This window comes from Desmodus rotundus, chromosome 5 (genome assembly GCF_022682495.2).
Source record: "Desmodus rotundus isolate HL8 chromosome 5, HLdesRot8A.1, whole genome shotgun sequence".
NCBI classification, from domain to species: domain Eukaryota; kingdom Metazoa; phylum Chordata; class Mammalia; order Chiroptera; family Phyllostomidae; genus Desmodus; species Desmodus rotundus.
In genome coordinates, this window is record NC_071391.1 from 101,610,584 (window position 1) to 101,625,640 (window position 15,057).

The following is a 15,057-nucleotide window of genomic DNA, read 5'->3' on the forward strand; positions in this document are numbered from 1 at the left end:
TAACTCATTGGGATGGGCTCAAACTGTTTTCAGTTAGGAGTGTTTGGAAGTATTGGGAGGTATACTTTTAGTTATCTCAGTTCTAGGATGTGTTACTAGCATTCAGTGCCCACTTGAGAAGTGCTGTTGACTTTGTTCAGTAGGAACTTCAGCTGTGCCAGTCTTTTGAATTCTGTACTATTGTACATGTTGAAGTTAGGAGTGCTCCTGGTGGCATTTTATAAGGGTAGACTGGATGGGGAAGATGCTGTACTATGCTCTCGTAACATTTCCTGGGAAAAACCTTGACAGCTCTTCTTGCCCTCCCCTGAGGCTGGTCCTAGACACAGGTTTGGGGTACAGTGCCACAGCATGTACCCAGTGGATACTGGGTGTGACGTACACTCACTTGGTGAGCAGGCTAAAGAGGGCTTTCCTGTTTCCATATCCTGGAAAGATCTTGTTCATGTTTTTCCATGAACAAAGGAAGAAACTTACCTGATCTGATGTGCCCCTATTGAACCTAAAGGTTCATTTGAAGAGTCCCCACAGTACATAAACCTTATCACCACTCTTCACCACAGCTTAGTTGAAATGCCGGGACACATAAAATAGATGCAATTTCTTTTCATACATCAAACACAGAATTTATGGATTTTTGCTATTTTCACATTGAATGATGCCATCCTCAGAAACAAAAGTCTACACATAGTCAAGTATTCTCATTGCAGAAGGCCACATCTTCCAGTTTTCATTAAGGTCAATGAAGGAAAGATATGAAAAAGTGCCATGTCTAAATATATTGCTGGTTGCTGCAAAGACAATTAGCTCACAATTGTCTGCTTTTCTTGTGAGTGATTGATGGAAGAAGAGAAGATTGATCACTGTCATTCATGAGAAGCTCTGCGTACAGAGGAAGTTGACTTAATAGTCAGAGCCCAGTTCATTGAGAGGTTCTATCATGTTTGGTTTTTTCTGGGAAAGCATCCTCTATTTTGCATTCCTACTTTTTATATTTGGCTAGGCACATTCCTAAATTGTGAGAGACCCTTGTGTGTTAAGAGCAATGATTTAATACCAATTTATAAATGTGAGTACTTATATGAATTTAGACACGTAAACACTTCTTTCATTGGCTTTCCTCATACCAAATAAACCTCCAAGAGAGCCCTGACCAGTATGGCTCAGTTGATTGGGCATCCTTCCACAAAGCAAAAGGCCACAGGTTTGGTTCCTGGTCAGGGCACATGTCTGGGTTGCAGGTGTGGTCCCTGGTCAGAGCACATTTGAGAGGCAACCAATTGATGTTTGTTTTCTTTTTCTCACATCAATGTTTCTCTTCCTCTCTTTCTCCCTCCCTTACCCTCTTTCTAGAAATAAGTAAATAATTTTCTTTAAATCTCCAAGAAAAATACTTTTCAATTTTTAAGAAACTTAAATTACATGAAACAGCTTTTGCCTGAAAGCTTTGGAGAGATCATCTATCAATGAAGGTGGTTATTTAATTTGTTTCAAATTTCTTCTAGTTTTCATGAAGAAAAAGAATGATTGGGCCCATGCTGGTGTGGCTCAATTAGTTTGGAGCATTGTCCTGTAACAGAACATCGTGAGTTCAATTCCCATTCAGGGCATATACCTAGGTTGTGGGTTCAATCCCCATTCCAGGCATGTACAAACCCTGGTCCAGGTGTATATGGGAAGCAACCAATCAATGTTTCTTTCTTGTATCAATGTTTCTATCTTTCCCTTCCTCTCTCTCTTCCCCTCTCTCTAAAAACAGTGAAAAATGTCCTCAGGTGAGGGCAAAAAAATGATTAGGCATTTGAAATATGAACCTAATTTGTGTATTTTGCAATTATATTCATATGATGTCTTTTCTCCATTAAGTGTGAAATAAAAGAATGACCCCGTGTAACCACAAAAATATAATACAGAACAAGGCAAATAATAAATGCCTAGGCTGGCTATGGAGAAACGGAATCTCAGGAAGCTAGTAACAACCTTATTCCTTCTGAAATACTATTTCCTTTTTTTCAACTTCCACTATCATTTATTTTTCCTAGAATCTAGATACAATTAACTGTAGCAAGACAGTGCTCGCTACTCTTTAAGCCTCATTTTAAGTTCTTTAAACTATCTCAGCATTTGTAAACATAAATTCACATTTCAGTAAAAATGGAAACTAAAATTTGACATAACAAAATATTTCTATTCATCCATTAAGTAAGTTTTACTTAGTATCTACAATGTGCCAAATGATGGGCTATGCTAAGAATAAAGCGTTGTATAAGACACAGCCTCTGCCCTCAAGAAGCTCACTTCTGGGTAGTGAATGGGTATTTGCAGACATTTTTCTGATTTCTGTTGGGCTTACGGAGTGCATTGCTGGCTGCTCCAGAGCCAACATCAAGCCTTTCATGTATAGAGCATAAAACTCCATAGACTCCAACAGCCAGCCAGCAATACCCCGATGAGGTAACGCTAAGTAAAATTCTTTATTGTTCACAGGCATAGAAGCATGAGACCAATAAAACTGTCTTATCCAGGAACTAATAAAACTCCTAGATGCTGTGACTCAGGCAGTTTGTCTAAAATATCCCAAATGTGGGAATCTGCCCAAGGGATCACCCAGTCACACCTCACAGTTGTGGATACTTCCCAGGGTACAAAGCGTTTTTTCTTGTGCTATTGTGACACCCCTGTGACATATAGGGAAAACATAATCATTAACCATATTTTACATATGTGGAAACTGATTCTCAATAATGAAATGACTTATCCAGGTGACCAAATCTGCAAGGGGGTCAATGGTCCAGTAAGGTAGACATTTTGCCTTCAATTTTATATATTTAAAAATATTTAATGGGGAAATGATAGTCTTGTCAACAAATGGTGTGGGAAAACTGAATAACCACATGCAGAAAGACACAAATGGGATCACTATCTTACATCACTTACCAAAATAAACACAAATGGATTAAAGACCTAAAAGTAAGTTCTGATACAGTAAGATTCCTAGAAGAAAACATAAGAAAGAAGCTTCTTGATGTTGGCCTTGGCACTGATTTTTTTTATATAACACTAAAAGTATGAGCTACAAAAGGAAAAAAATCAAGTGGGACTACATCAAACTAAAAAGCTTCTGCACAGCAAAAGAAACAATCAGTAAATGAAAAGGCATCCTATGAAATTGCAGAAAATATTTGCAAACCATATATCTGATAAGGAGTTAATATCAAAAATATATAAAGAACTCATATACCTCAATAACAACAAAAAAACCCCAAACAAATTGATTCTAAAAAAAATGAGCAAAGGGCCCTGGCCAGCATGGCTCAGTTTGTTGGGTGTGGTCCTGCAAACCAAAAGATTATGGGTTTCATTCCAGGTCTGGTCACATGTCTGGGTTGCAGTTTCAGTCCCCAGTCGGGGCACATGCAAAAGGCAATCAGTTTGATGTTTTCCTCCCTCTTTTACTCCCTCCCTACCCCTCCTTCTAAAATCAATAAAAGAAAAACAAATTGCCCTGGTTGGTATGGCTCAGTGGATTGAGTGCCAGCCTGCAAACCAAAAGGTCAGGGGTTCAATTCCCAGTCAGGACATATGCCTGGGTTGCAAGCTGCATCCCTGGTTGGGGGCGTGCAAGAGGCAACCAGTGGATGTTTCTCTCACATATCAATGTTTCTCTCCCTTTCTTTCTCCCTCCCTTCCCCTCTCTATAAAAATAAATTAATAACTAATCTTAAAACATATTTTTATTTAAGGCTTTTACCCACCTTGAATTTATTTTTGGGTATGGTATAAGTTGGTGATCAAGTTTCATTTTTTTGCATGTAGCTGTCCAGATCTCCCAACACCATTTGTTGAAGAGGCTATTTTTACTCCATTTCATGCTCCTGTCCACTTTCTCAAATATTAATTGACCATAAAGACTTGGGTTCATTTCTGGGATCTCTCTCTCTCTGTCTGTCTGTCTCTCTCTCTCTTTAGATTTTATTTATTTATTTTTAGAGAAAGGTGAAGGGAAGGAGAAAGAGAGGGAGAGAAACATCAATGTGTGGTTGCCTTTTGCTTGCCCTCTGCTGGGGACCAGGCTCACAACCCAGGCGTGTGCCCTGATGAGCTCTCTCTTCTGTTCTGTTGGTCTATGGGTCTGTTCTTATGCAAGTACTAGACTGTTCTGAATACTCTGGGCTTGTAATATAGTTTGATGTCAGGTATTGTGATCCCTCCAACTTTGTTTTTCTTTCTCAAAATTGCTGCAGCTATTCAGGGTCCTTTCCATATAAATTTTTGAAATGTTTTTTCTATATTGTGAAATATGTCATTGATGTTTTAATAGGGATTGCATTGAATCTATAAATTGCTTTGGGTAGTATGGCCATTTTGATGATGTTAATTCTTCCAATCCATGAACACGATATATGCTTCCATTTATTTGTGTCTTCCTTAATTTCTTTATTCAGTGTTGTGCAGTTTTCTGAGTACAGGTCTTTGATCTCCTTGGTTAGGTTTATTCCTAGGTACTTCATTTTTCTTGTTGCTATAGCGAATGAGATTTTTTTTCTGATTTCTGTTTCTGATATTTCATTGTTGGTGTACAAAAATGCCTTCAATTTCTGAATATTGATGTTGTATCTGCTCTTTTGCCAAATTCACTTATTAGATTGAGTAGTTTTTTGGTGGAGTCTATAGGGTTTTCGATTTATAGTACCATGTCACCTGCAAACAATGACAATTTTGCTTCCTCCTTTCCAATTTGTATGCCTTTTATTTCTTTTTCTTTTCTGATTGATGTGGCTAGGATTTCCAATATTATTTTGAATAGAAGTGGTGAAGGCAGACACCCTTGTCTTGTTGCTGATCTTAGTGGGAAAGCGTTTAGATTTTACCCATTGATATGATGTTGGCTGTAGGTTTCTCATATATGGCCTTTATTATGTTGAGGAATGCTCCCTCTAGTCCCACTTTGCTGAGTGTTTTAATCATAAATGGGTGCTGTACCTTATCAAATGCTTTTTCTGCATCTATTGATATGATCATGTGATTTTTCTCTTTTTGTTTATGCGAGGCATTACGTTTATTGATTTGTGAATACTGTACCATTCTTGTATTCCTGGGATGAATCCCACTTGATCATGGTGTATGATATTTTTAATGTGTTGCTGGATCCAGGTTGCCAATATTTTGTTGAAGATTTTAGGGTGTATGTTCATCAGCAATATTAGCTTGTAGTTTTCTTTCTTTGCTGTGACTTTATCAGGTTTTGGGATTAGGATGATGCAGGCTTCACAAGAATTTGGGAGTCTTCCCTCTTCTTGGATTTTTTGGAATAGTCTAAGAAGGATAGAGTTTAGCTCTTCCTTAAATGTTTTGTAAAATTCTATGAAACTATCCAGTCCAGGGCTTTTGTGTGCCAGGAGTTTTTTGATTACTGCTGCAATTTCATCAGCCGTTATCAGTCTGTTCAGACTTTCTGCTGCTTATTGATTCAGTTTTTGAAGATTATGTTTTTCTAGAAATTTGTCCGTTTCATGTAGGTTTTCAAATTTCTTGGCATACAGTTCTTTATAGTAACTCCTTACAATCCTTTGTATTTCTGTGATATCATTTGTGATCTCTCCTCTTTCATTTCTAATTTTATTTATTTGAGTCCTCTCCCTCTTTTTCTTGATGAGTGTGCTTAAAAGCTTGTTGATTTTATTTATATTGTCAAAGAACCAGCTCCTGGATTTATTGATCCTTAGAATTGTGCTTTTAGTCACTATGTCATTTAATTCTGCTCTGATCTTGGTTATTTCCTTCCTTCTACTTGCTCTGGGCTTTGTTTGTTGTTGTTCCTCACTGTCTTGTACATGCAGGTTTACGTTGTTTATTTGAAATGTTTCTATGTTTTTTAGGTAGGCCTGTATTGCTATGAACTTCCCTCTCAAGACTGCCTTCACTGTGTCCCATAGGTTTTGGGCTGTTGTGTGTTCATTTTCATTTGTTTCCAGAAACTTTTTGATTTCTTCCTTGATCTCTTTGTTTAACCTCTCAAGACTGCCTTCACTGTGTCTCATAGGTTTTGGGCTGTTGTGTGTTCATTTTCATTTGTTTCCAGAAACTTTTTGATTTCTTCCTTGATCTCTTTGTTTAACCATTCATAGTTTGGTAGTATGCTATTCAATCTCCATGAATTTGAATGTTTTTGAGTTTTTTCCTTGAGGTTGGTTTCTAGTTTCAGGCCCTTGTAGTCTGAGAAAATGCTTGATGTGATTTCAATAATATTGAATTTGTTGAGGATTGTTTTGTGTCCTATCATGTGGTCTATCTTTGAAAATGTTCCATGTGCATTTGAAAAGAATGTGTATTTTGCTTCTTTAGGGTGAAAGGTTATATATATATATCAGTTAAGTCCACTTGATCTAGGCATTGTTCAATGCTGCAATATTCTCATTGATATTTTGTTTGAAAGATCTATACCTTGTTGACAGTGGGGTGTTAAAATCTCCTACTATTATTGTGTTGCTGTCAATAGCTTTCTTGAAGTCTTCCAAGAATTTCCTTATATATTTGGGTGTTCCTATGTTGGGTGCATATATGTTTACAATGTTTATGTCTTCTTGTTGGATTCTTCCTTTGAGTATTGCAAAGTGTCCTCCTGGGTCTCTTTTTATAGCCTTCATTTTGCAGTTTATTTTGTCTGATATAAGTATCACTATCCCAGCTTGTTTTTCCTGACCATTTGCCCAGAATATTTGTTTTTACCCCTTCACTTTCGGTCTGTGTAGGTCTTTGTTCTGAGGTGGGTCTCTTGTAGGCAGCACATGTGCAGGTAATGTTTTCTTATCCATTCAGCTACCCTATGTCTTTTGATTGGAGCATTTAAGCCATTAACATTTAAGGTTATAATTGATAGGTACTTATTAATTGCCATTTTACCCCCTTTGTACCTGTGTTCCTCCCCCCCACCCCCGCTCTCTTCCCCCCTCTTCTTTAAGCAGTCCCTTTAGCATATTTTGCAATGCTGGTTTGGCAGAGGTGTATTCTTTCACCCTTCTTTTGTATGGGAAACTCCCTATTTCACCTTCCATTTTAATTGAGAGCCTTGTTGGGTAGAGTAGTCTTGGTTGCAGGCCCCTGCTTTTCATTACTTAGAATATTTCTTGCCATTTCTTCCCGTCTTGTAATGCTTTTGTTGAGAAGTCAGCTGCTAGCCTTATTGGGGCTTACTTGTATATTTCTCACTTCGTGTTTGTCCCTTGCTGCCTTTAAGATTCTCCCTTTGTCTTTAAAATTTGGAATTTTAATTATGATGTGTCTTGGAGTCAGCCCTTTTTGGGTTCATCTTGATTGGAACCCTTTGTGCTTTCTCCTCTCCCTTTTGTGTTTTGCATGGCTTTTCCCCTCTCCAGGTTAGGAAAGTTTTCTGTCATTTTTTTTTTCCCAAAGAGGTTTTCTATCCCTTGCTCCTTTTCTTCTCCTTCTGGTATTATGATTGGAATGTTGTTGCATTTCATGTTGTTCTGCAATTCCCTTAAGCTATCTTCTTTTTTTTTTTTTTTTTTAGTCTTTTTTCATGAAGCTGCTCTACCTGGGTGTTTTTTTCTACTTTGTCTTCCAGCTCACTAGTTCAGTCCTCAGATTCATCCATCCTGCTTGTAATTCCTTCTAATGTTTTTTATTTCAGATATTGTATTCTTCATTTCTTCCTGACTCTTGTTTATAGTTTCTATGTCCCTTTTCATGCTCTTGTAGTTCCCACTCAGTTCCTTGGAGTTGTCACTGAGTTCCTTGCGTATCCTTATAACCATTCTTTTGAATTCTATATCTGATAGTTTGCTTGCCTCCATTTCATTTAGCTCTTTTACTGTGGATTCTTCCATTCCTTTGAACTGTGGATTCTTTCTTTGTCTCCCCATTTAAGATGAATGTTTTCCTTTGTTTCTGTGATTCCAGATGTTCTGCTTTGCCAGCTGACATCATGGGGTGAACTTTTGTGGTAGGGGTTCTGTGCAACTCAGTGGTGTGCTCTCTTTGATCTCCTTGCCTGGATGCTCTAGAGTTGCCCTTCCTTCTGTTTGTGTGGGCTCTCTTGTTGTACTTGGGCTATACCTGTTGGTGGCTTCTTTGTTGGTGGGTTCTCCCATCCACTGGGCTTACTGGTAGTCACAACTCCCATCTTGTCTTGTGTGCTGATGTAAAGGTGTTGGTTAACAAAGCAGTATTATCAGACAATCAAACCTATACCAGCAAAAAGAACCCCACACCACATCAGCAGTATCAACTGCAATTCAACTAAGATTAATAAAGGTAAGAGAGATAGCAAATATTATAAGATATGACAAAGGGAATATTAGATGACTAAAAGAGGGGAAAATGTTATTGAGTGGTGAGAGGAAGGAGAATTGATAAGAGTTGGGATAGAACTGAGATGAAGAAAGGGAGAGAACAAAATTTAAAACATAAGTAAAACATGAAAGGGTGATGGGAACAATGGCGTAAGAAGAGGGAAGTGTATACTATGAGGTTTAAAGTAAAATTGAAAACGTACTGGACCAATGGGAGCAAAATTGCGGAAACCCACAGCAAGGTCAATAGCAACAACAGCTGAATGAAGTTTAATAAAGGTGGAATGGGAATGAAAATATTGTAGAAAAACAAAAAATGAATATGAGATGTCTATAGTAAAGAAAAATGATTTTGAGAGTATGGGAGAAACAAACTAATAAGAGTAAGGAGTAAAGCCAAGGTTCAGAGATGAGGAAAAAAGAGGGAGAGAGAAAACAATGAAATAAAATTCCTCACTCAACTGATCAGGGGCAAGGGGGAGGTGAAATGGAGTAACACTGTGGGAGAGTATTCTATGGGATTTAAAGTACAAGCAAATAGCCCTGGCTGGTGTAACTCTGTGGATTGAGTGTCTGCCTGTGAAGCATAAGGGTTACTGGTTCAATTCCCAGTCAGAGCACAGGCCTGGATTGCAGGCCAGGTCCCTAGTAGAGGTGTGTGAGAGGCAACCACACATTGCTCTTTCTCTCCCTCTCTTTCTCCCTAATTTCCCCTCTCTCTAAAAAAGTTAATAAATAAAATCTTTTTAACAAATTAAAAAATAAAGTACAAACAAATAGTGAACAAAATAGGAGTTCCTTTGGAGAAGTACAGCAATAACCATGGTATTTCACCCAACTGGCCACTGTTTCAAAAAGGTAGAAAAGAAATAAGACTCTTATTAGAGGGGAAAAGAATGTGAGCTAACTTAAGAAAGAAGAGTGCTAATGCAAGGTTAGATGGAGGAAAAATAGAGTAAGGGATAGAAACTTGATGTAGTGTGAGAGAAAATAAAGTTTACAACAACATTAATAAAGCTCAGGAAGATGGCAAAATGGATTGGGACCAGGGAAGGGTGCTGTGTGGGATTTGGAATAACATTAATATGATAAGAAATATATAACCTGAATAAAAAGAATAAAAAGTAAAAGACTAGAAGTAGTGAGCTACTTGGAATATGAATGAAGTGAAAGAAAAAAACTGAAATGCAATATGAAGGGGAGAATAAACAAAACAAAACAAACAAACAAAATAAATAAATGGAAAATAAATGGAAAGAAAAAAGAGAAATTTTTTTAAACATGCAAATTCTGGGACTTTTGTCCCAGATAGAGCTGTAGGTAAATATACTTTGCCTCCTCACACAACCAAAACAAGGACAACAACCAATTTAAAAACAAAAAATAACCAGAACTGCCAGAAAAATGAACTGTATGGAAGTCCAACAACCAAGGAATTAAAGGAGAAACATTCATTCAGACTGGTAGAAAGGGCAGAGACTGGCAGCCAGGGTGGAGGGACAAAGAGGACTTGCCACAAGGCAGCAGCTGGAAGACCAGATGGGCGAGGTGGCAGCTGGCAGACTGAGTGGTCCCACATTTGCATGCAGATAAACCAGGAGGAACAACTGGGAAGCAAGACACACCGTGCAGCCCAGATTTCCAGCGTGGGGAAATAAAGCTGTAAAAACTTGTGGGGGTTGTAGTGGCGGGAGAAACTCCCAGTCTCACAGGAGAGTTCATTGGAGAGACCCACAGGGTCCTAGACCATATACAAACCCACCCATCCAGGAATCAGCACCAGAAGAGACCAATTTGCTTGTGGGTAGTGGGGAAAATGACTAAAGCCACCGAAGAGCCGAGAAAGCATCGTTCCCTCTCAGACCCCTCACCTACAAATAGCGCCAGGATACAGCAAAGTGGGTTGCCCTGCCCTGACAAATACCTAAGGCTCCGCCCCTTACTCGTAACAGGTTGCTGAGACAAAAAAATATGGCCCAAATGAAAGAACAGGTCAAAGATCCAAAAATAGAACTAAGCGAGGAAGAGATAGCCAGCCTATCAAATGCACAGTTCAGAAACTGGTAATCAGGAAGCTCAAAGAAATGGTTGAGTATGGTCACAAGATAGAGAAAGAAGTGAAGGCTATGAAAAGTGAAATAAAGGAAAATGTACAGGGAACCAACAGTGACAAGAAGGAAACTGGGACTCAAATCAATGGTTTGGAGCAGAAGAAAGACATAAACATTCAATCAGAACAGAATGAAGAAATAAGAATTCAAAAAAATGAGGAGAGGCTTAGGAACCTCCAGGACAACTTTAAATGTTCCAACATCCAAATCATAAGGGTGCTAGAAGGAGAAGAGGAAGAGCAAGGAATTGAAAACTTATTTGAAAACATAATGAAGGAAAACTTCCCTAGTCTGGCAAAGGAAATAGACTTCCAGGAAGTCCAGGAAGCTCAGAATCCCAAAGAAGTTGGACCCAAGGAAGCACACACCAAGGCACATCATAATTACATTACCCAAGATTAAAGATAAGGAGAGAATCTTAGAAGCAGCGAGAGTGAAGGAGACCATTAGCTACAAAGGAGTTCCCATAAGACTGTCAGCTGATTTCTCAAAAGAAACCTTACCAGCAAGAATGGGCTGGAAAGAAATATTTCAAGTCATGAAAGGCAAGGACCTGCATCCAAGATGACTCTATACAGCAAAGCTCTCATTTAGAATGGAAGGGCAGATAAAGTGCTTCTCAGATAAGGTCAAGTTAAAGGAGTTCATCATCACCAAGCCATTATTATATGAAATGTTAAAGGGATTTATCTAAGATAAAGAAGAAGATCAAAAATATGAACAGTAAAATGACAACAAACTCACAACTATCAACAACTGAATTTCAGAAACAAAAACAAACTAAGCAAACGACTAGAACAGGAAGAGATTCACAGAATGGAGATCACATGGAGGGTTATTGGGGGGAGGGGGAGAGGGAGAATGGGAGGAAAGGTACAGGGAATAAGAAGCATCAATGGTAGGTACAACATAGACAACAGGCGGATAAGAATAGTATGGGAAATGGAGAAGCCAAAGAACTTATATGTGCGACCCATGGACATGAACTAAGGTGGCAAGGAGTGCTCATGGGAGAGGTGGTGCAGAGTAGAGGGGAATAAAGGGGAGAAAAATAGGACAACTGTAATAGCATAATAAAATATATTTTAAAATATAAAATAGAATTAAAAAAAATATATTTTAAACCATGCAAGTTCTGATGAGGAGCAAAGTGAAATTTGTCTCAGCTGTTGATGTTCGTCTTCTGACTTCCTTCTTGATCCATCTTTGGTTTTCTTACAGCTTCAGGTCTTACTGGAAAAAAAGAAAGGGAGAGAGGAAGGGAGGGAGGGAGGAAGGAAGGACCTCCTGCTGATTGTTAAGCCTGCCCAACCAGTTCTGCAGATCTTCCTGGTTCCTGCAGGCAGAGGTGGGGCTGGGCTCCATTGTTTCCTTTCCTGTGGTTGTATAAAGATCCGGGCTGAGTTTGGGCTACTATAATCATAGGTGCCCAGTTTCCAGCCCACGCCCTCAGAGCACTGTGCGCTTTTGCGCCAGGCTGGCGCCAATAAGCCACCTCGTTTTGCACCCCTTTGATCAGTCCCTGAGGTGTACTGAGTGGGAGCAAATCCAGCCCACACTCCTCCCTCTTTGCTTGCCTAGCCGCTGCGTGGGCGAGGTCCCTGCACGGTGCTCCTCAGTTCCCCTTCTGAAAAGAGCCTCTTTGGGTGCTGCTGCCATTCCGAGCCACCGCCCAGCTTTCCACACAGTCCAACTCTCTGGCAAGTCCAGAATCTATCTGGGTCACGGCCAGTCGTGGCCTACCTGTTCTCCCAGCTGCAGGTGTCACTAGGATCCCCCAAATTCTCTGGCACTGTCTCGGCTGGCGACCACCGCCCCAGCCTGGGTACACCGCTGGCTGTGTGTTGCTGGCTGCCTTTTTTCCTCCCATCGACTTCATGCGTCCAGGTCTCCCCTGGCGTGGGTCTAGGGCTTTCCCACTCTGGGAGGGGAGGGAGCCACTAGGCTGCTGCCACTGACCCTCCAATGTCCCCACAGCAGCCGCGGTCTCAGGTGCCAGACCGGGGGACCTTTTCCGTCAGCCTACAAAACCTCCTTACCACCCATTCTGAAGCGGGTTCTGCACACTTCAGCTTCCAAAGTTCATGTCATCTGAGATCCTGTTGGCTGTTCACTTTTTTTTTTTTTGTTTTAGAAGATCGGCTATATGTCCCAGTTGGGTGCACAGAGCAAGTGGGCTCAGCTCCCGCCTACATCGTCGCCATCTTCTCTCTCTTATTCTACCTTTCATTTGGTCTGTGTGGTAAATGTTTCCTATGGCACTTTTCATCCATTCATTGAGTTGTTCAGTTCCAGAATTTCTGCTTGGTTCTTTCTTATGACTTCTATTTCTTTGTTAAATTTCTCTTTTTCATGTGTTTTCCTGGTTACATTGAGTTATCTTTCTGTATTTTCTTGTAGTTTGTTGAGTTTCCTCAAAAGAGTTATTTTGAGTTTTTTATCAACTAGATCACAAAATTCCATATCATTGAATTCAGTTACTGAAGGATTACCTTTTGGTGATGCCATGTTTCCTTCATTCTTCATGTTCCTTGAAGTTTTGCATTGCTGCCAACTCCTCAAATCTGTACTTGTTGTCTTCGGTTAGAATATAATGTTCATTGGTCCTGTTATATTGGGATTTTTCTCTGACCTTGTATGAATATACCTACTTCACCATTCTTACTCTCCTTGCCGCAGAATTCTGAAGCTTTTATGTGTTTTCTGGTTCTTACAACTCACCAGGTTGGCCATGAGATGGCGTTGCTGCTGAGTTTTTGGTTTTTCTCTGTCCACTGCCCCTGGGCTGATTTTCCGAGACCACTGGAGCTCCCTCTAGCGGCTGCACTCAGCAGTGCACACAGGGAGCAGCTGAGGGGAGGGGGGAGGATTGTGGGTTTAGCACTGAGGCTTTGTGGGGTGCTTGTGGAACCAGTGAGGAGATCCTCTGGTGAGATTCTCCCGGAGGCTCCTGGGCAGACTTCTTGCTGAAGTCCTGAACATAGTTTATGGGAACCATGTCCTTTTACCTCCCTTCGCCATTCTTATCTGCTTCTTTTCTGTTCTCCCACCCCACCCCCTCCAGTCACGGAGGCCCTGCCTTAGTCCTCTAGGTGCTTCTAGAAAGAAATGTATTTCACTCCAGCAATGCCCTGCACAGCTGAGGTATCTGGCACTCACTCACTCTCTCCTTTTGCCCCTGCGGGTGAAGTCATCGTTAGCCAGTTCAGTCCCACCCTTTGTCTCCTCGGAAGACAACACTGATAACGTTCCTCTCACCCCCTCCAAAGCATCCAAATCCATAATTTTTATTATCTCCACTGGTGTATGGGACTCTCCCCTCAGGAAAGCTGGACTTCTGCAAAGTCTCTCTTGCCCATGTGCGTGTCTGCCAAAGTCAGCTCTCTCCAGGTGTTATCCCGACCATGGTTGAGAGGGGTTGTGGCCAGTTTGCTGGCTCCACTACCTGTACCAAGGTCTGGCTGCCTGTTACCAGATGCACAGGTTGGTGAGACTTCTCCCAGGCCCTTGGCATATGGTGCTGGATCCCACAACTCCTGTGGAAGGATGCCTAATTACTCATTTAAAAAGGGAGACAAAGAGAAGGGACATCTTACACCACCACGGTGCTGATGTGAGTCCCCGTTCCCAGTTTCCTGGATCAAGATATTCCCCTTTATTTATGAGATTTAGCCTGCTTTAGTGTTATTTTTGTCTTTAAAAAAGATTAAACTCTTATTTTTCCTATGCAACTTAAAATGTAGACACAGTTGCCCAGGCTAAGTAGCTCAGTTGGTTAGAATGTTGTCCTGATATGCCAAGGTTACGGGTTCCACCCCTGGTCCGGCGCATAGGAGAAGCGACCGATGAATGCATAGATAACAGGAACAACAAATCTATGTTTCTCTCTTTCTTCCTCTCTCTCTAAAACCAGTTTATTAACAAGTTAAAAATAAATAAAACATAGACACAATTTTAAACAATAAAATGTGTTTCTTCACAAGGATGTGCTAATGACTAGCACAAAATTAAGTTAGTTGGTTTGAAAATATACGAGACAAGAATTTATGTCATGGATACACGGGCAACTCCCCACACACTTATGGGAAGAATGATTAGAAAAGTATAAGATAGATTCATGAAGGGGGCACGTATTCACTTGTTTGCTTGGGTGGACCTGAAAAGAGGAGACTAGGGAGTTTGGGGCCACTCAGAGAAGGGGTGGGAAATGGAGAGGAGGGACTCTGGCTGTGATCTCTGAGGGAAGGGAAGCCACCTAACGAGACCAGCACAATCAAAGAAATAGAAAGAGAGTCATCTTTACCTGGAACATAATCAACAGAAGAAAAAAGCAAACAAAACATAACCAGAGACATTCAAATTAAGAGCAATCTAACAATAACCAGAGGGGAGTGGGGAGGGGACAGTAGGGAGAGGGGTTTTCAGGAACTACTATAAAGGACACATGGACAAAACAAAGGGGGAGGGTGGAAGCAGGGGAGGGAGGTGGGTTTGGCTGGGTGGGGTAGAGGGGTGGGGAGAAAATGCAGACAACTGTATTTGAACAACAATAAAATAATTTAAAAATTGAAAAAAAAAAAAAGAAAGAGAGTCACATTGTTCTCTCTTAACTCACCTGCCCCTTCCGATCAAAC

At 40.4% G+C, this 15,057-nt stretch overlaps 1 protein-coding gene across 3 annotated transcripts in view; it reads right to left on the reverse strand.

The window, feature by feature from the left end:
* Positions 1 to 15,057, reverse strand: part of LYG1 (lysozyme g1) — a 28,361-nt gene extending 13,304 nt beyond the window's left edge. Inside the window, exon 1 of one of the 3 annotated variants that reach the window (XM_053925865.2) lies at positions 15,039 to 15,057. Coding sequence is in view for 1 of the 3 variants with exons in the window: in XM_045204666.3 (XP_045060601.1) it covers positions 11,549 to 11,551 (3 nt within the window). In the remaining 2 variants the exon portion in view is untranslated. Of the gene's footprint in view, positions 1 to 11,548; positions 11,713 to 15,038 lie in introns of those variants that run through there. The other 2 variants (XM_045204666.3, XM_045204667.3) reach the window with 2 other exon arrangements.